We start from the raw sequence: 22,327 nt of genomic DNA, 5'->3' as shown, positions 1-22,327 counted from the left end.
GATGACCGTCTAGGAACCTAAAAATTCAACATATATGTAACAATTGAGAGCAGGTGATGATATTGTTTATGACCTTGAATAAAAAAAAAGAAATGAATAATATTTACGCCTTACCTCGAGACTACAAAAATTGTGAGTTTCAAGCAATTCATAATAGGGTATTTCTACAATAGGATACGTGCCTTCAATTTAAAAAGACATATATTTTAGGAAGCGCCTCTGTAGGGCTTCTAGTTCATTTATATGAAGCTGTCAATAAAAGAAAACTGTAACCTCTGCCATAGAAGAAATTAGTCTTGTTCTGGCCACTCAAGGGAAGAACATTTGAATAAACCCTTTTCTGTTGTATTTTTATGGAGCAACCAGATTTTCCGACTAAGAAACTCTCTTCAGAATCATGAATTGAACTTTTTTTCTTGTTATTATTTATACCAACTGTCAAAAACTTTTATTTTTTCAAATACAAAGTGTTCAAAAAACATCTAAGATAAAACATTAACACAACTAAATAAATATTTAACACTTATCATTTGGCTACATTGCGCCTTTAATATATTTTGTCTATTTTGGCATAATCGTCCCATATTCGAATGATCTTGACTTATTTTTGTTTTGATTAAATCGGTTGAACTGAAGTGATCCTGTGACCGCGTGCTCTCCGCCATCTATCTCGAAAACGGTTCACCGTATGAAAAATTTTTCAAACAAAATTTGCAGAGAATTTTATATTCTACAATATTGATAATAAATACAAATAGCAAAAAACCCATAGTAAATGATATATTTCCAAAAAAAGCGCAAAAAACCGATTTTTGTGACCTTTGACCTTGAAATTTAATAGTTGCTTACACCCTACCATATGTAGGGTTTGAGACAACTTTTAGGGTGTCAATATACAAGTATTTACAGACTTACAGCTGGGTATCTCGAATTCCGAGGTGAACTTACTATAATGACTGGACTATTTATTGTTTGCAAATATGGAATAAGACCATGATCAGCATGCTGAAGAAACTTCATAGTTGTCCGTAACATCTAAAACATCTTCTATCTGAACTGTTTTCAATCCATCGGAATTTTTGTTTTCAAAACGTTTCAATTTCACAAATCCAATTTCGCCTATCTCTTACGTTTTTTGAGTAAAGTGTAAATTTTAGGAAAGAAAGTTTTTGGCTTTTTACTACTCCATCTTGATACAAAAAAATAAATTGTACATAATTATTTAAAAAAATTCGCGTTCGAGTTTTTTTCGATTTTTTGCATTTTCTGAGAACATTTACTATAGTAACGTATATTTTTTTACTACACCATCGGAAAGTAGAGATTTCAACGACCAAAAAGCACACCGACTTTTTGAACAAAGCTGATATTTTGAGGCAAAAATTAGGGTGCTTTTTTGATATTAAGTCAAAGTAAGGTGAGAAAATAAATATTTCAAATCAAGTAAATTACAGTGTATTTGGAACATAAAAAGGTAAGTTTGCACCAAATTTTGTAGTTTTTATTATTTTTTTTAAGAAAAATAAAAAAACCAAAAACTTGGTTATTTGAATTTTTCACATAAATTTTGTGGTTATGTGAAAAAATTATGAATAAAAAAGTTGTAGATCTTTTCATTACCTACAACTTTGCCATTTAACTTTTTTCCATAGGATTTAGAGTTTTGCCGGAAATCGAGATAAACAATTTTTTACCCTTAAAAACTCACCCCTCCCACTTCCCGAACTCAGATCGCCCTTAATTTATTTTTCCTTTCGCTTTTATCATATTCCCTTCTTGCTACTTCTGTTGTAAAAAGTTTCTGTTTTCAGGCAAAAAATTGGTTCGCAAATTTGAACGATATGGTAGTATTGTGCATACAGTTGTATATGTTTAGTGATTACTCTAAAAAGTATATAAAAGTGTAAAAATTGGTTTATATCTATCAGATAATTTTACCCAAATCATTGTTTTGGGTGATTTCAATATCAATTTTGAGTTATATAACAGTATATGTAGAGAATTTGGGAGTATTATAACATCTTTTGGGCTTGAAATAGATATAAATCATCCAACTAGAATTGACCCTAGAACTGGGACTAAATCGTGCATCGATAATATATTGACCAATCTCGATAAGGGAGAATATGAAGCCGGAATTTTAGAAACAGGTTTGTCAGATCATCGAGGTCAGTTCATCAAACTGGGTTCGTCCTTTAACCATAGAACCGGCAAGACTTGTATTCGAAAAATAACAAAGTATAAGGTGGCGAAATTTAAAAAACAGATTGAAGAATTGGACTGGAGTGTTTTCCATCATTCAGTTGATATTGAAAATCTCGCATTTTTTATTACAGACTCAATAAAAAAACTTGTTGAAACTTATTTTCCATTGGAAATTGTCTCAAATAATCAAAGAAAACAACCAGTAAATTTTTTTAATGATGAACTCAAAGAAATTAGAAATACCTCAATAACATTAAAAACAATTAGTGATGTCTCAAATTTGAACAAAGATAAGGAAAACTTTAAATATTCAAACGTTTCTATAATTTCAAACTTGAAGAAGCCAAAAAATCCGCATATAATACCCATCTTATAAATTCGGAAAATAAGTCCAAGGATACATGGAGGCTGATTAATCTCTAGAGAGGCAGGATTAGTAATGTCTCAATACCCTGCAATTTATCAGCAGATGATTTTGTTTCAGCAACTCACTTTTTAAAATCACGTTCATCATATTCTAATTCATTTTTTCTCTTCCCCACTACATCTAATGAAGTTATTGATGCCATATCCGACATGAAAAGATCTTATAGTTATGACGTATGTGTATTGCAGAACCTATTTCAACATTCTGCAATCTATGTTTCATTAACGGAATTTCTCCTGACATCTTTAAAAAATCCAAAATTATCCCAATTCACAAGAACGGGAATGTAAACTCACCTGAAAACTATCGTCCTATATCAATTATTCCTATAATTGGAAAAATTATAGAGATTATCGTCAAGAAAACTGGCGAAATATTTTGGGGAAAATAAATTTCTGAATGAAAATCAGTATGGTTTTAGGCAGAACCGATCTACCACCCACGCCGTAACGAAACTGGTGAGCGATGTGGTCGATGCTTTTGAGAGAGTTGAACACACTATATGTACTCTATGTGACCTAAGTAAAGCTTTTGACTGCATCTCGCAACAGATATTATTACAGAAATTGGAATATTATGGTGTCAGAGGAATTGCTTACAAATTTTTCGAATCATATTTAACTCAACGAGTTCACGCGGTTTTTCATGGTTCAACATTATCCTCTAGTAAGGAAATTACTTGTGGTGTACCTCAAGGTTCAGTTCTGGGGCCACTTCTTTTCATTATTTACATTAAAGATATATTTGAACATCTTCATTACATTAATGGTATTTTATTCGCAGATGATGCTACATTTTATTATTCCGATTCGAATTTAATAAATTTGAAAGAAAAAAACTTGTCAATTTTGTCAAATATAAATAAGTGGCTGATACCAAATAAACTAACACAAAATGGGACAAAAACTCAGGAAATTACCTTCACTATGAGCAGTAAATTGAATCAGCATGACTCCGTAAAACTTTTAGGTATAACCTTAGACCAGTCCCTCAAGTGAACAGAACATATTGACTGCCTAGCAAAAAAACTTTCTAGTCAACTATTTTTGCTAAGGAGACTCAAAAAATCAGTTAGTCCGGATGTGCTTCTGATCTCATATTTCTCATTATTACATTCTCTTGTATCTAATGAAACTGTGTTATGGGGCAACTCTACACATGCTCATCGAATCATGACATTATAGAAACGTGCTGTAATAATAGTCGCCGGTTTAGGTCTTCGGGATTCTTCCCGAAATTACTTTCAAAAACTCAACATATTAACAGTTCCTTCTACTTATATTCATTTGAGTTTACTGGATACTCACAAAAATTGCCATACATATCCTAGAAGTGACACAAACCATACATATAATACTAGGCATGGTTCTTTCCTTCTAAACAAAAGATTTAGATTAGAGACTTCATCTCGAAACAGTTTAAATTTGAACCTTTATAATTTTTTGCCAGAGTGGCATGTTGATATATCTGCCCTAGCTCTGCGACCGAAAACACCTGTACCTGAACCTAGAGGGGTTTTTGATCCATCTGTGAACCAACAACTATCTGCTCTTAATATTTCCTTCTCTTGGAGGATCCAGTCCTCTCTACTCGGGAACAGTACTTTATAAGGCAGTTCGCAGTTGACAGTTGAAGACATAAAGTCAGAGGTCATTTTCAGAATGCTGTGACTTCCAGTGTCAACCAACAGTCTGTTGTACCCTGCATTAAATTGATTTGTGCAATTGGCAATGTGCACAAGTCTATATGCAGTCCATCTGGCCCCTCTCTCTCCAGAAATATGTGGAGAGGAGGTAGATCTACAAGAAGCTCCATGGTCAGTGTGGTTCTGGTGGCACCACTGATGGTTAGACAAGCCTGTCTCTGTAAGCCAAAGAGCTTCGTCTGGGCCGTTTGCTGTAAAGCCTTTGGTCCCCAGGTAATGGGGAATGTTCCTCCTGACGAAAATCTAGTAGTTTTTATAAAAGATCTCTAAAACAACGCATTTTAAACTTATCATTTCAACCTTTTTCTTCAAAAAATGATTTAAATACTTAAAAAAGAGGAATGAAATAATGCATCCAACATTTAAAGGGATTCGTTTCTATTTCACCATTTGGCAACTTCAGTTATAGCCAATAAAGGACAATGAATCTGTTACCTGTATGAGACAAACAAAGATGACATATTTCAGAGGCGTGCTGTTCTGTTTACTTATTTTCAGAGTTCCGAGACATTCTGTGACATATGACATTTTATGCACCTAACCTATCTTCCTCTATATAAGTAAATAACAAAACAACTGTTGTTTATGTGGCTTGTGGAGGTGGTATTGAACTTTAATTTATAATTTGCCTTGTTGATTTATAAAGAAAATTTTTTGCCAAAAAAATTATCCTATCAAATTTGTCTATTTCTAGTCATGTGTGTCGAAATAACCAATGAAACCATCATTACACTGAAAATTTTTTGCCAAAAAAATTATCCTATCAAATTTGTCTATTTCTAGTCATGTGTGTCGAAATAACCAATGAAACCATCATTACACTGATAACTACCCATGGATAGTTTTCACGGGTAGTTATCACTTATGTCATGACATTGCTAAGCAACCAACACAATAAAGTTGTTTGACATTTCAGTAATTCAATTTATTTCGAAAATGTCACTTCCTCGCTTTGGTGTTCAAAATGATGCGGCAATTGACAAAATCATTGAAGAAAATACACCAAAAAATACTGTCAATAGTAAAAAATACACTTGGAAAATATTTATGGAGTTTTGTGACGCCAGAAAATATGAATTGGATGGAAATCGTACTCTCGAAGAGCTTGCATTAATACTCAAGGATTGGGCGATTAATATGAGAAAAAAGGATAGCACAGAGTTTAAGGAGGCTACTGTTAAAACCGTATTGAATATAACAAGCAAATTATTACAAGAAAAGTATTACAAGGAGTATAATATCATGCAAGACCCCTTTAAAAGTGTTGCATTCAAACAAGCGCGGAATGCACGCGACGCAGCACGAAGAAATTTACAAACAGATCCCACTAAACGCAAAACAAGCTCAGTACCATTAACTTCAAATGAAATGAGTAAAATTATAAACTTTTGGGATGAAAATACCCCTATAGGACTCCTACGCAAATTTTATCACATAGCAGCGGTGGAATTGGCTTGGAGAGGTGATGAAGGTGCTGCTTGCTTAGTTGATTATTTTCATATTGAAAAGGACAACAATGGATCTCCAACTAATAGGATAGAATATAATCCAATTTTCAGTAAAACCTGCCAAGGGGGTTCAAAGAACTGCGCCTCTAGCAAATGGTTAGTTCAAAATAGTGATAACAATGCTTGTCCTGTCAGATTATTCATTAAATTATTATCAAAACGAGGCACAAATATCAAGACAAATAGACTATTTTTAAGGCCAAATCGTCACTGGAAGACAGGAAGCGATAACTGGTATGACAATATGCCTCTGTGTAGAAATATAATCAACGGATGGACGAAATCTTCTGCTGAAGCAATTGGCTTGGATACGAAACAGAGGAAAATAACCTATCACTCTAATAGAGCAACTGCAGTCAGTCAACTAGCTAAGAGTGGAGTTCAAGAACAGCAATTGTTGAAAATTACAGGGCACAATAATGGAAATTCCATAAAACCTCATTTGAATATTGATCAGGAACATCATAACCAATTAATCAATAGTATGCGTGGAAACATCTACGCAGTAACCGAGGCAAATACAGCAAGATCAACGGAATATCATTATACGAATTGTTCTTTTAATAACTGTGTGTTCAATAAATAATTTTGTTCGAATTGCAAAAAATTTTCTCACCGAATATCACTCGAACATTGATAAATAACTCATAATTTTATCACAACTTCCTCAAGCACGTTATTTTAGGTAACATCCCTCCGCCTTCGGCGTCGGGATCAAATAACGTGCTTTCGAAAACTGTGATAAAATTATTTCGTTAGTTATCAATGTCCTTGGGATAATTATAGCTGATAATTTTCCTTTTTTAAAGTAGAATATCTAGGCACATATAAATTATTTCAACTTAATATAGGCGCTGTTGCCAATATGTGAATTAGAAATAAATCCCTTCAAAAATTAAAACCCAACATTTGAAACATCAATTTGAATACTTTTCGAAGTGAATTTGAAAAACTCATGAATTAAACTCAACTTTATTTTGTTCAAACTTGCATTTGCTGTAATAAACCAAATTGAGGAACATTCCCCATTGCACCATAAGTGATCAATCATCACATAAATCCATTGGATTGTTGTGATGATTCGTATTCTGGGACGGAAAATCCCAGAATACGAATCTGCACCTTGATTAATTATTCACCTCTTGAATCAAAACAATTTTGAAGTGACGTTCTAATTACATTTTTAAATTGAATTTTATAAAGTATATTTTTATTTTTCGGGAAAAAATAATTATTTATGTTTTTTTTTTAAATAATATCTATTAAAGTTTTTCTTGAAAACAAGTTACAGAATACTGAAGGAAAATATTCTACGAAATTCATGAAAAAAATAAATCCCAATTATCGAGATGGCTTCAGTTTTAAAGTTATCTAAAAACCTGATCCATAAGTTTTATCCCATGTTGTGTACTGTTCCAAATCTTTGGGGGAAACACTTGACTTTACCCTCATCAATGCTTTATCAAAATCCTCTTTGAGCAGAGGTCGTACTTCGGCAGCTTGGATCTCTTCAATGAGTTTCATATCTATAGATCTGATGGGTCCCAAAGAAGCTTCTGAACACAAGTTTCGAATATCAGCACCAGAATATCCCTCCGAAAGTGTAGCAATTGTCTGAAAGTCTTCTTCTAGCAAACGGTGGTTTTCATTTGAAATGAGTTTCTTAACGAGTTGTAATCGAGCCTGAGATTAAAAAAAAATTAGTTCACTACTCAAACTATTACAGATTAATCTACCTCATATTCAGGTAGAGGAATGTATAATCTCTTGACGAAACGTCTACGGGCTGCCTCGTCTAATTCATGGGGTCTGTTCGTAGCACCAACGACAAGTATTCTTTCATCAATGTCAGTGGTAGCACCATCTAATTGCACCAGAAACTCTGTTTTTATTCTTCTGGAGCTTTCATGTTCAGAGTCGTTTCTTTGAGAAAGAAGAGAGTCAACTTCGTCGATGAATATAACCTGAAAACAAAACAAAAATTGAAGGTTTGATCAACAAAATATTATTTTCTCTGACTATTGAAAAAACAACAATTATGTGACCGTTGAGTTAGCAGACAAAATAAGCATAACTCACACGTTTGAACCAATGACAGTTGATCAGGTTCATAACTCATTATCTTGAGGCCAATCACAGATAAGCAAATTCATAATTGTACAATTAAGTTTAAATTGTTTTCATTTGCGAATTCTTGAGAATTTACCTATTGCAAAATTATTCTAAAATGTCAAACTTAATCATTGAACTGACATTCGCGTGCGTTTATTCGTTTCAGCTCAAAATCCCATGCTTTTTCTCATGGCGCTTCATTCTGGTCATTTTCAGACCTCCGATCGGAACCCTGTGGAACGCCCCATCTGGGTACGTGTGATGTGTGTAAGAGTGAGACGATATGTATGTCTATATAGGAGAGAAGGTGATGACGTCAGTGTGGAACAGAGAAAAATCATAACTCATTATCTTGGGGCCAATCACAGATAAGCAAATTCATAATTGTACAATTATGTTTAAATTGTTTTCATTTGCAAATTGTTGAGAATTTACCTATTGCAAAATTATTCTAAAATGTCAAGCTTAATCATTGAACTGACATTCTCGTTTGAAAATATAAAGTTTTTATGAATTCGTTTGAACTTAAAATCTACAGAATGTCTGATCCAATTCCCAGCCTGGGTTTGTGTTTTATATGTAAGAAGAAGAAAAAGTAGAACTTTATTTCCAGATAGGCAAGCCTAATATAATAAATTAATGTATAAAATATAATATATAAAAATCAAAATAAATTAATCTATTATAACCAAATAACAGAAAATCACAAAAAAGAAAAAAAACTATATTGCACGTATTCTACAGTGTGACCCATTTTTAATGGAAACATCCCCCTAAAATTTGAAATTGTAAATCGATTTTAATAATTGTTTTTCAAATGTCAAGTAGACGACAATGGAGAAGGAAATCCACAAGGAATTACCATTCTTAGACGTTTTGGTGAAGAGGACCGACACTAACTGGAAATTATCTGTATACCGAAAACCCACTCATACGGGACAGTACCTGAACCACGAATCCAACCACCATCAATCAACTAAAAGGGGAATCATCAAGACTCTATTAGACCGTGCTTTTGGGCTCTGTAATATGAAGGAAGGTCTCTGAAAAGGAAGTAGACATCATCAAAAATGATCTTCAACGGAATGGCTACTCCAAAGCGATGGTAGAAAAGACTTTGGCTAAAAGACAGCAGGAGCCTCGCAAGGAAGAGAAGCGTTCACAACCAGTGCTTGCACTTCCCTACATCAGAGGATTATCGGAGAGGATAAGAAGAATTGGTTCCAAGTACAACATCAGAACCTGCTTCAGATCCGGTAACACTATCCGTAGCAGCCTCACGAAAACCAGGCCACCAAACGCGGACTGCGATTCCAAGAATTGCATTTACCGGATACCCTGTGCGGATATCCTTTATTGGTGAAACTAAGAGGCCATTGAATGTTCGCATTGCCGAGCGCAAGAAACACACACATCGAGGGGAAACCAGCAAATCAGGAATAGCAGACCATGTTCGGACCCATCAACAAAACATCGAGTGGTCCCAAGCTGAGAGGAACATTGGTTTAGGAGAAAATTCAAGGAAGCCGCATACATGTTGTCCAACAACGTATTCAGCCAAGCCAACATAGAAATACGCAACATATGGAAACCCATCATCAAGAGAAAAATGGCCAACTCCCGCCAAACGATCATCTCCCACGGAACCAGTGAAGCTGAAAATGGAAAGCGGGGATAAGTGAAAGTACTCGAACGACCTATAAATAGTCATCTCTCGGAGGAATCAGTCCAGTCATCACCCGAAGACGATTGTAGATACTAACAATCGAAACGTCGTGAACTAACGTGACTTGGAATCTCTCCACTTTTTATTTTTATTTTCTTTTTTCATTTCTTTATTTTTATTTATTAAATTGTTCTATTTTTACTTGTATTTTATTTCACTATTATTTCATTTCAGGTTTATTTTGCTTAATATAATTGTAATTTTCAGCTATTCATTTTTAATTCTTCTTTTTAGTTGTTTCATTTTATATAGTAGACAATGGAAGTCCGAACTAGTAAAAGTCATTACGAAACATTGTCAATCACCTTCAAATTTACTAAGTATGTTGGTTGCGATTTATTTATTATTTTAAATATAAATATCAGAGTTTGATAGTACAATCGTTGAGAAACATTAAGCCACCTTAAACTACGAAGCATATTATGTATAGGTGTCATTCTATTGCAGAGACTTTAAGTGAGACTTTAAGTGAAGGTCAAGTGCGCCTTGTGAAGGAAAGAGTTGTAAAATCTTTCTTGTGTCAAGTATTTCCCTTAAGAACATAGAAAATCAGCGTTTATTGAAGGGCGTAAATAAGATATATGTGCACAGTGCTTGCCAGATAAAATACAACAATCCGAAGTTGATCAAAGCAGCTGTTAGCAGTGGAAAATCAAATATTACGCCATCAAGGGCCACGAGATCAGTCTCTGAACAGTTCAATTTCAGAGAACACTGTTGTCTATGTGGAGACAAAATAACTGAAGAGTTCCTTGTGGCAGAAAGGAAGAAGAAGCCAGAAAAATGGAACAGTGTCATTACTGCGGAAAAATTGTCTCTCAGTGCCACAATCTTGAAAGCAGCTGAGAAACGTGGTGATGAATAGGCTCTTAAAATAAAAGAGCGTATATCTGAGAACACAGATTTGGTAGCCCTTGATGCCAGATATTATCGGTTTTGCCAAACAAAGCTCTACCAGGCACCACCAACAGGAAAGTCCAGGGAAAATCGTCAGAATACCACAGTTGATAAGACCATGGATAAGATTTATTCATTTCTGGAAGAGAACGCTGAGGAGTGTCAGTTCTCTCTAGATGAACTCATTGACCAGATAGAAGGAGAATGACCTCAACTACGAAAAGTAAAAACTTGCTTGTTCGCAAAGTATGGGGAGAATATTTTGATCGTTGAAAGACCCTTCAAACACACGACTGTTTGTTTCAAAATACAGGTCACAAAATTCTCACCAGTACATGATATGACAATAAAAGCTCAGATACTCGAGCAGAAAGACTACGCGTGGTGAAAGCAGCTGATGAAGTCATACGAGAGGATATACGGTCGCAAATGTACGATACAACACAATTCACACACTAAATTGATTTAATTTTTTGATTTATTACTCAAGCGATTTACTCTATTGATTTACTACTAATTTGATTTATTACTCAATTTGATTTATTTTTAATATTACTCAATTTCCTACAAATAAACTTATTAACTTTTATGGTACTTATCTTTTTTACTTCATTATTAGAAGCTTAATAAATAATAGACGAAATCAAAGATGAAATTGTTTTATTTCAAAACTGACTTTTATTTTCAAAACTCTTTGAGTTGTTTGTTTCAATGTCTTCCTATTTCATTCTTCACCTTTGGATTTTCGTTCACACTTCTCATTTTCTTTTTTAACATACAATCATTAATTAAAAGAGTCGATGGTATTGTAACGAATTAAAGAATTAACTGTCTTAAACAAATTTATTTTAACAATACTTCACTATCACAACTAATTTATTTACACCACTCAGTAACTAACGCTTAATTTATCTTCACCGTTTGTTAACCGCTCGAATCGCTTTCTTGGTACAGACTACTCTTCGGGACGGAGAGCGACGTTTTTATATTGTCAACGAACGTTCCGGATCCCTCTGCGGATTTCGGGACTCATCCGCATCCTTCCCGCTCTTTCGCGGTATTCCGTCATGCGTCGGTCAGGGCCGGCTTCAGAATGTCATCCTTGGCGTGTGTCGATACCTGCAGAACTCTCCATATTTGCACTGTGAAGTTCGATGGAAGTAACACTCCACAGTCTTTATGCTCGGTCGTGGAAGATGGTTACCACACACCAGAATCTGGATGCCGCTGGATCTGAAGATCGTTTCCAACATGCTTCTCACAATTCTCCAGTCCAGCCTGTCGAGCCCAGAGGCTAATTTCGGGATCGCCAACTCCACGAGATTTTGGTCGAGCATCGTCTCCTTCAGTCTAGTAAGACTCCTCCAGACATCTTCATAGGATGGTTTGTCTCGAGAATGCTTTTTGGTCACCAAGTAGAAGATGTTTCTCTGACCCTTCTTCAACTGTAGCACTCCTCCGACTTCTGGATTCTGTTCTCGTAATGTTTGAAGCTGACCGAATTTCTTGTTGAATACCACAGCGATGCCCTTGGACATTTGGAGATCCTCTGCTACGCAGTGAGCTAGGGCGTAATCAACTGGAACCTTGAAAAGGTCTCGTGGCTCTTCTCGAGTTACCCCATGTACGACCTTCTGTCCGTTCGAGTATAAGGACATGAATTGCTGGAACGTCATTTCATCCTCTGGTGGTCTGAGGGCGCGAACTTGGTCGTGATTTCCAGCATAAGGAGCCAGTCTATTAAAATGGACGACCCTAGGCTTTCCTCGAGGTGGCTTATGGATTCGGTAGACGAGGTCATTAATCTTTTTCATAATTTTGTACGGACCTTCCCACGAGTTCCGCAACTTCGGTGATAAACCACGGCGGCGCTTAGGATTGTACAGCCAAACTAGGTCGCCGATTTCGAATCCTCCAGCATTCGCCTTGATGTCATAGGCCTCCTTCATCCTATCGCTGGCACTCCGGATGTTCAGACGGACTCGTTCATGAATGTCGTCCATTCTCTGCCGAAGCTTGCTGACATAATCTTCCCCCGCAGTGTCTTGTTCTGGAGGCATCCCAAATTTTAGGTCGCAAGGAAGCCGCAGGTCTCGTACCATTATAATACTGGCAGGGGTTTGGCCGGTTGACTCGTGCACTGCCGAACGATAAGCCAGCAGGAACAGGTGGAGGTATTGGTCCCAGTCTCTTTGATGGTCAGAGACTACCTTGGACAAGTGGCGGTTTATAGTCCTATTCATTCGTTCCACCATTCCATCGGACTGTGGATGTAAGGCTGTGGTTCTGGTCTTTCGAATGTCCAACAGTTTACATATTTCTTGGAACAGGTTGGACTCAAAATTTCTGCCCTGGTCCGAATGCAGCTCCAATGGGACACCGAATCGACATATCCATTCCTTTACCAGGACGTCAGCGACGGTAAAGGCTTCCTGGTTAGGCAGGGCATAGGCTTCTGCCCACTTGCTGAAGTAGTCCATGGCTACCAGGATGTATTTGTTCCCATGGTGGGACTCTGGGAACGGGCCGGCGATATCGATGGCGATTCTCTCGAAAGGACTACCCACGTTATACTGGCGCATTGGAGCTTTTGGTCGTATCCTAGGTCCGTTACTGGCAGCGCATATAGCACACTTTCTGCACCAGTCCTTGACGTCGGCTTGACAATTAACCCAGTAAAACCGTTGTCTTACTTTCTGGAGGGTCTTCGTTACTCCCAGATGTCCTCCAGTGACTCCATCATGGATTTCTTTGAGCACCTCCCGTCGTCTGCTCCTGGGTACCACTGTCTGGTGCCTTTCTTCTGCACCGTCTTCAGACTCCAACACCCGCTTCAGAACTCCGTTTTCCAAAGTAAGGGAGTTCCATTGTGTCGACTGCTCGTCGACAATGTGAGCAGTCATCGGGGCAAGGTCTCCGTGATAGGGCATCTGCGTTTTTATGGCTAGTCCCAGCTCGATGTTCTATTTCGAAGTCAAATTCTTGTAATCTCTCAATCCAGCGCGCTACTTGGCCCTCGGGATTTTTGAACTACAGAAGCCATTTGAGAGCTGCATGGTCCGTTCTCAACAGAAATCGTCTTCCATACACGTATTTGTAGAAATGCTCTACACCTTTGACTACGGCCAACAGTTCCCGCCTGGTGACACAGTAATAACGCTCTGGTTTACTGAGCGTTTTGCTGAAGTAGCCAATAACTTTCTCCTGTCCATCCTGGATTTGAGAAAGGACTGCTCCAAGTCCCACGTTGCTGGCGTCCATATCCAAAATGAACTTTCCGTCGGGTAAGGGATAGCTCAAAACGGGAGCGTTGATCAAAGCTCTTTTCAGCTTCTTGAATGAGTCTTGGCATTCCTCAGACCACTGGAACTGGATCTGCCCTTCTGTGAGGCGAGTCAATGGTTTGGCGATGTTGGCAAACCCCAGCACATATCGGCGGTAGTAAGTGCATAAACCAAGGAAGCTCCGAAGCTGATGTATGTCTTTTGGAATGGGCCAGTCCTTAACTGCTTTGATCTTTTGTTCGTCTACCGCCACTCCTTCCCCAGAGACAACGTGGCCAAGGTAATGGACTTCTTTCTGGAACAGATGGCATTTCTTGGGACTCAGTTTTAATCCAGAACTCCTCAGACGCATGAACACCTCCTCCAGATTTTTCAAATGATCGTTGAACGATTTTCCGACCACGATTATACCGTCGAGATACACTAGACACGTCTTCCATGAGAGACCTTTGAGAACCGTCTCCATCAATCTCTCGAAGGTCGCTGGAGCATTACAAAGCCCGAATGGCATAACCGTGAACTACCACAATCCTGAGCCGATGGTGAAAGCTGTCTTTTCTCGATCTTCTGGGGCCAATTCAACTTGCCAATATCCACTCTTCAAATCCAAGGTCGAGAAAATTGTGGAGCCGGCTAGCGTGTCTAGGGTGTCGTCGATTCTTGGAAGAGGGTAGCTGTCTTTCTTTGTCACGTGATTTAGTTGGCGATAATCCACGCAGAACCTTGTCGAGCCGTCCTTCTTCTTCACTAACACGACTGGGGAAGACCAGGGGCTGTCAGAAGGTTCGATAACTCCTTCTTTTCCCATGATAGGAAGCAGAACGAACTGTTTTATGTGTGCTCCTGAAAAAAGTGTAGAAATTCGGTGAAACAAGTGCAACAACCTATTTGAAAGTTATAGCACAACTGTATACGAACACAAAGTGCACCCTGAGATAAAAACTGTATGTATTACATTCGATTATTCAGTAGTAATTAGAGTTTGAATCATCTGGGCTTGCTGATAAATTGGACAGGTACACTGAAAACAATAATTTTTTGTCACTCATTCGCCAGTAAAAAGTTACTTCAGTTAAGGAGATCTCACACGGTAAAAATTAACATCGAATGTCAATGATGAATGAAGCAATAAAAAAGGCTATAGAGGAGAGTTCTAGACGAATACTGGAAGAAATTCAAGGAGCCAGAAATGATCTCAAGGGTGCTATAGATTCCACCGAGAAGAAATTATTGAATAAGATTAATGAGCAGACTTTGAAAATTGAACAGCTCGAAGAAGAGAATAAAAAGCTTAAGACTGAAATTGAAAATCTGGACAGAACATCACGCAAACGAAATATAGTCATCTTCGGAATAAATAAACCTTCAACAGAGATCTCTGCAGACTTCATCTGTTCGGAAATTGGAAAGCGGGTTGAGGTGAATATAGAAAAAACAGACATTTCTGATTTCCATCTTCTCGGAAAATCAAGAACAGCACCATTGAAAATAGAACTAATCTCGTATGCCAAAAAAAGAGAAATTCTTGGCAACGGAAATAAACTAAAAGGAAGTCCAATTGCAATTTCTGAGGATTTAACCCCAGCACAGCGAAACGAATACAAAAATCTCAGAGATTATCGATTGAAATTGGAAAAGTCAGGAAAGTACAATAGCTGCGTTATCAAAGGAAACAAATTAGTAATCGATGGAAAAAAGTTTTCTCTCGAAGAAGCTTTGAATTTTGAGAACGACGAGGAAGAAGAAAAATCAACACAAGAAGAAAAAGAAGAAGCGACTTCGAACAGAAAATCTATTAAAAAACAAACAGAAAAAAGAATCGTGACTCGTAATAATAAAGAAAAGTGAAAACAAACTTTTGATTGTACGTCTCGATCTGGATAGCACTTTATAAAATCTATTTTCTTGTATTCTTTAATTCATCTAATATATCAATAAACTTTGTTATCTCTTGATTTGCTGATTGAAATTTCATTGACAATGTTTGATTGCGGACATATTAATGTGAGATCGCTTCTCAATGATTTCGATATTGTTAGAGATCATTTAGAAAATTTCAAATATGACATACTGGGAATTTCTGAAAGCTGGTTGCATGAAGGTATAAGTGGAGAAATGGTACAAATAAAAGATTATGATTTCATCAGGCAGGATCGGAATGGGAGAGGTGGGGGTGTTGGAATTTATATAAAAAATCATTTGAAATGTAAGATATTGTATCAGGATTCCAAAGACTTTTTGGAAGAGATATGGATTGAAACTACAATTCCAAATAGAAAAATTATCATAGGAAATATATATCGCCCTCCCAATTCGAACTTTGCACAATTCATAAATCACTTCGAAGACACTTTAACTGAATTATTCAGTGAAACTGATGACATTATAATATTAGGTGACTTCAATGTCAATATGTTCATGAATAATGATAACTATGTGGTTACTCTTAAGAATCTAGTGGACACATTTGGTTTATTACAAATTATCAACCAACCCACTAGAATAGCTGGCAATTCTTCAACATTGATTGATTTGATTTTCACCAATTCTCAAGATGTTTGTGATTCTGGCGTTCGGGATCTTGATATATCTGATCACATGCTCGTTTACTGTTCCATGAATGTAGAACTAAAAGCCTGTCATAATTATTCATTCAGTTTTAGGTCTCTAGGTAACGTAGATATGCTCTGTTTTCAGAGGGACCTCGAAAACATAGCATGGGACATTTTGTACTCGATTGAAAACATAGAACAGAAAATTATTTTTTTAACAGATAACTTACTGCAACTTTTCAACCATCATGCACCTGTTCGACACGTAAAAAACAAAAGAAAACCATATAGTCCATGGATTACAGATAATATACGCAGAATGCAAAAATTAAGGAATGAATCACTCAATCGTTATCGCTTAACAAAAATGGTGGAACATAGGGAACATTATAAAACTATGAGAAATTTTGTCACTGCTGCTGTAAGGGCCGAAAAAAAAGCGTATCTGAACTATAAATTCAAAAAACTCAATCAAAAACAAAAATGGCAAGAACTGAAAAAACTAAACATTAAAAAGAAAAACAATGCTTCATTACCAGAAAAACTACAGGACGTTGAGGCACTCAATCGGTACTTTGTTGACTCATGTAAAAACTCTCGCCAGCCAAGCACTAGTTTACTAGATGAATATACTGCTGAAAAATTACCACATTTTTTTACATTCGTGGAGGTTAATGAAGAATTTGTTTTTCAAACTTTGAAAGGTATTAAGTCTAAAGCATTTGGGTGTGATAACCTTAATATTACTCTCATAATACTATGTTGCCCCTTTATTGTGCCACATATAACGTATATAATTAACTCTTGTATAAAAAACTCCTATTTTCCACAGTTATGGAAGGGAGCTCTCGTCAATCCTCTGCCAAAAATAAGTTCACCATCAGAGTTTTCACACTTACGTTCAGTTTCGGTTCTACCTGTTCTTTCGAAAGTGCTCGAAAGAGCCATTGAGTCTCAAATAGTACCATTTATCAACTCGATAAATTATTTATCAGCGAAACAATCAGGTTTTCGGCCAGGTTACAGCTGTAGCTCTGCATTGACTGATGTGTCAGATGATGTTCTGAGGGGAATGGACGAAAGTAAGGCAACGATCCTGGTACTCCTGGACTACACAAAAGCGTTCGATATGTTGAATCATAGAATTCTATTTGCAATTCTAAATCATATCGGCTTTTCTGTGCGAGCTTGCGATTTGATAAAATCATTCCTAACGAACAGATTGCAGCGAGTAGTGTATAAAAATCAGACATCAACGGCGATTGCTGTCACAACTGGTGTACCTCAAGGAAGTATTTTGGGTCCATTATTTTATGCGATTTATACTGCACAGTTCGTAAAGTCATTAACTTTTTGCAAGTATCATCTATATGCAGACGACACGCAGCTATACTTTTCCTTCAACCCATCAGATACTGCAGCAGCAGAATACTCCCTCAACTATGATCTGCAAAAACTTTTTGAAATATCAAATGAACATTTATTGAAAATCAATCCAAAAAAATCCATGGCTCTACTTTTTTGTAATGATAGAATCAGAGAAGAATTGCAGGCATCTTTCAACATTAGTATAGATAATGAGATTATTTCTTTCAGAACATCCGCTAGAAATCTGGGTTTGATAATTGACAATAAACTCAAATTCACGGAGCATGTCACGTCAAAGTTGAGAATTGGCTATGCTAATTTGAAAATGATCTACCCCCAGAGAAAATTTCTAAATCAAAGCACAAAGAAAGAACTATGTGATTCAATTGTTCTCTCACACATGAACTTCTGTGATAGCATATATGGGCCGTGTTTAGATAATAGAGATTCCGGGCGCATTCAGAAATTACAAAATTCTTGTGTAAGGTTGATATTTGGTATAAGGCGAAGACATAGAGTGTCGCATAAAATGAAGGAAATACGTTGGATGAATATGTATAATCGAAGACTACTTCATACAACCTGTTTCTTCTATAAAATCTTAAAATACGAAAAACCTCCTTATTTACACAAAAAAATCATCTTTAGAAGCCATGTTCATAATGTAAATATTCGTAGAAGAGGAATTATAACTATACCCTCCCATAAGAAAGAGATATTCAAACGTTCCTTCACATACTGCACGGCAAATCTTCTGAACAAATTTCGGATCACTGACTTCACAAAATCGATGGCGTCATTCAAAAGAATGGTAAAAGAGAAGCTATCTCAACATTAAGATATTTAGTACTCACCTGACAGTTTTCATAATATTCGAAATATAATAATCTCAATCTTAGTCTCAGTATATACATTCTCCCTCTGGGCCTCAACAGCACCTGAACTCGTATCAGAAAGCTGACAATAGGCCAATTAATCTGTATATCACAAAATATATGTATTATTATACTGGTCATGTAATTGTGAATTCGGATTAATAAATGTCTTATTATTATTATTATTATATCGCTGACTATCTTGTCTGCCTCTTCTCTCTTGGCAAGAGGGAGTCTTCTAGCCGATTGCCGGATTGGTCGGGCATTCCCAGTGTCGATTCTATGCTGAACCACATTCGTTCTGCCGCCTTTTCCTTCTCCAGTATCGAAGATTTCTTGGTACCTCTTGAATAACTCCCTCAATTTAGATCGGTGAGTTGATGGTATGTCTTTGGAGGAAATGTCAATTAACTTCTCCAACTCTTTAGGCAAGTTGTTGGCTTGGCTAACTGAACTGCGTACACTCCGTATGACAGAGGAAATGGACGAACAGTGCCCCAGCATGGTTCCTTTCTTCAAGGTCACGGGAAAGTAGTTAACATTCATGACCCTGACTGGCACAACTTTATCAACACGCAACAGGGTCTTCCCCAGTGCGATTCCTCGTCCAATTTTCTCATCGTGTAGCTTGGGCTCGAACATTACCACCTTGCCGCTGCTCGCACTTCCGTCCAAGCGAGCCTCCAGGATGGTTTCAGCCCTTTCCGGTACGCACACGTCTTCGGCCAACAAGACTCTAATCATCTCTTCGCTTCTTCCATGAAGCACCAGCTCTTCTCCGTCGACACGTAGGATGCCGTCTTGAAAATTCAGCTCGAACCCTCTGGAATTCATTATGTCCATTCCAATGATCGCATCGTCCTCGATGTCCGCCACCAATGCACGATGTTTCAATTTTGTGCTGCCCAACACCAATTCAATGGGTAGTTCTCCAAGTACATTGGCTGGCTCCCCTGTTGCAGTGCGTAACTTCCAGCTTGACGGTTCAATTCTTGCCGGTGTTTTGGCAAAGGTTGGCCCAAGAATAGTTCTCGTCGCACCTGTATCTAGCAGCATGGTGCAAGGCTCGTTGTTGATGAGGCCGTCTACGAAAACACCTTTGTCTTGTCGTTGGAGAACGGCAACATATGCGTTTTTACGGGGGCTTGCTGGGTACAGGTCGACGATTGCCCCTTCTCATCGACCCCCTCTAGTTTTCCTGATTTGGTGTCGATTCTTGGACATTTGCTACGCACATGTCCAATTTTCCCACAGTTCCAGCATCTTATATTTTTCCTCTCAGGCAAAACTTCTTTCATTACTTTTCTGATGGTGGCCTCAATATCTGCAGGCACTTGTCCATCCTCCTCGATAGCTCGAACTTTGCTCTGGCTCTTGCAGGATTGTTTTGCAGCCTCAAACTCCAGAGCGCTTGCCAGTGCATCCACGAGATGTTTGGGATGAGCTAGCGTCAAAGCCTGTCTCGTTTCTTGGTCGCGAAGTCCCTCCAAGAATGCTTGAACTGCTAACCGCTCCATTACATTTTCGGGTGTAGCAGGATACGCCAGACGGACCAATCGAGCTATGTCGGCTTCAAACTCCTGTAGGAATTCTCCTGATTTCTGGCAGCGGTTCTTGAGCTGTGAATGGTAAACGTGCTCTAGGTGGGCCTGTCCATACCGCAGTTCAAGATGCTTTACAAGTTGGTCATAGTCTTCCTGTTCCTGGGCCGTGAGGGTTTGCAGTATATTCGTTGCTTCTCCACGCAACGCCAATGTTAATGCTACCGCCTTTTCTCCTGCATTCCATCCATTCGCTCTGGCCGCAGCTTCAAATTGTCGGCGGTAATTTGCCCAAGGAGTTTTTCCGTCGAACTGGGGCGGCTTCATGGAGAGCTTTCCTGGTTCAGAACTGAGTTTGACATCTTTCAGTTCCGGAATTGAGTTGTCAGTAACCGTTTCTGTGGGGTGGGCAGAATTAACAATTTTGTTTTGCAACCTGCTAATTGTTTTCTTTATCTCGCTGATTTCTGCCTGAACTCCGCCTTTGATTTCTTCTACTTCTGTGTTCATTTCCTTCCTTATTTTGTCTATCTCTGTCTCAATGGTTCCTATTCTTTCTTCGAGTAGGCTCGCCACACTACAAAGGTCTTTCTTCAAGCCTTCTGCATTCTCAAGAAATTTATCTTCCAAACTTTTAGAATTTTCCAGAAGCTTCTCCTCCAGGCACTTCGAATTTTGTTGAAGTTCATCTTTCAGCGATTTGGTGTTCTCCTCGAGTTTGTTCATTATTGAACTCCAATCACCCCCAGAAACTTCGAATAAATACGTTTCGGGATCTTCTCCTGATTCAATCAAGTTGTCCCATAGTCTCTTTTGGAGTACTGATTTTTTTCCGGAAGAATCCAGTTCTCTCTCCTCCAATTTTTGCTTCAATTCGGCAACTTTCAAGTCCACTAGGCGCACTTTCCTTGAACACATTTTATCTCTTACTATCTATTTTACTCAAAACTGAATATGTCCACTTATTTAATGGAGTCCAAAACACTTATTTATTTTCACAAGTCTATTTTTCGCGAGAAAGGTCTATCAGTTTATATTTCCGTCGTACGATACTGTCTGCTTCGCGGAACACAATGAATCACCAGTCTATCTGCGCGAAAGTGCGAAAGTTTTATAGTCAATTTCACCGTAACACAAAAATTGTCCACCAAGCACTCACAAATTTATTTTAAAAATCCACTTCTGATCACCAATTGTAACGAATTAAAGAATTAACTGTCTTAAACAAATTTATTTTAACAATACTTCACTATCACAACTAATTTATTTACACCACTCAGTAACTAACGCTTAATTTATCTTCACCGTTTATTAACCGCTCGAATCGCTTTCTTGGTACAGACTACTCTTCGGGACGGAGAGCGACGTTTTTATATTGTCAACGAACGTTCCGGATCCATCTGCGGATTTCGGGACTCATCCGCATCCTTCCCGCTCTTTCGCGGTATTCCGTCATGCGTCGGTCAGGGCCGACGCATGACGGAATACATTACAGTATGATCAGGGTCAAAATTAAACTAATCAGAAAGACACAAATGCAAAATACTGCGAAGTTTGAAAAAAATGATTGAACTTTGAAGGCTTAATTTCGGAAACTATTGGGTATACAGAGACATTTCTAGTATCATATAGTAGCAAATTTAGTCTACTTTGAACTCTTACCTAGCGAGTTTTTTTCAAAAACTAGTCCTTCAAGATTTTAATTGCCAAAATTTGAAAAAAACACGATTTTTTTCGCGGTTTTTCGATTTTTGACAAAGTTGCGTTCGGTCAAGGTCACAAACTTGGATTATTCATTAGGCCAACATCATAAACAAGACTGCAAAAAATCAGAACTACCAGATTTGACGCATGCTGTGATGTATAAAGTTACTGGACTAGTAGGGGAATAATGTATGTACATTTCAAGATAGCGCGTTGTTGGTAAGTGTTTCAGAGAGAGAGAGAGAGAATTTAGTGAGTGGGAGAGAGAAACATGTGATTCAATTGATGCAAAGAAGGATACAATTAGTATCGGAGAGATTCAAAGATAAGAGCATGGACTTGCATCCCCTTGGGACTTCGCCTCACCGCTCGTGCCTTCTTAGGACTTCACCCTTGAGCCGACGTGGTAGGCTTTGTCTTTAG

The 22,327-nt window shown here is 37.7% G+C and overlaps 1 protein-coding gene across 1 annotated transcript in view; it reads right to left on the bottom strand.

Moving 5' to 3' along the window:
* Positions 1–7,198: 7,198 nt before the first annotated feature.
* LOC111503302 (fidgetin-like protein 1) overlaps positions 7,199–22,327 on the bottom strand; it is a 64,579-nt gene continuing 49,450 nt past the window's right edge. The window contains exons 5-6 of the mRNA XM_023157575.2: positions 7,582–7,809; positions 7,199–7,528 (exon numbers count right to left, since the gene is read on the bottom strand). Coding sequence (XP_023013343.2) covers positions 7,217–7,528; positions 7,582–7,809 — 540 coding nt within the window. The 3' untranslated portion in view covers positions 7,199–7,216. The remainder of the gene's footprint in view (positions 7,529–7,581; positions 7,810–22,327) is intronic.

This window comes from Leptinotarsa decemlineata, unplaced genomic scaffold (assembly GCF_025532065.1).
Source record: "Leptinotarsa decemlineata unplaced genomic scaffold, Ldec_3_MD MMD2_tig00078363_RagTag_RagTag, whole genome shotgun sequence".
Lineage (NCBI taxonomy): Eukaryota > Metazoa > Arthropoda > Insecta > Coleoptera > Chrysomelidae > Leptinotarsa > Leptinotarsa decemlineata.
Note: the sequence above shows the minus strand (reverse complement) of the source record. Positions and strands in the feature narration are given on the sequence as shown.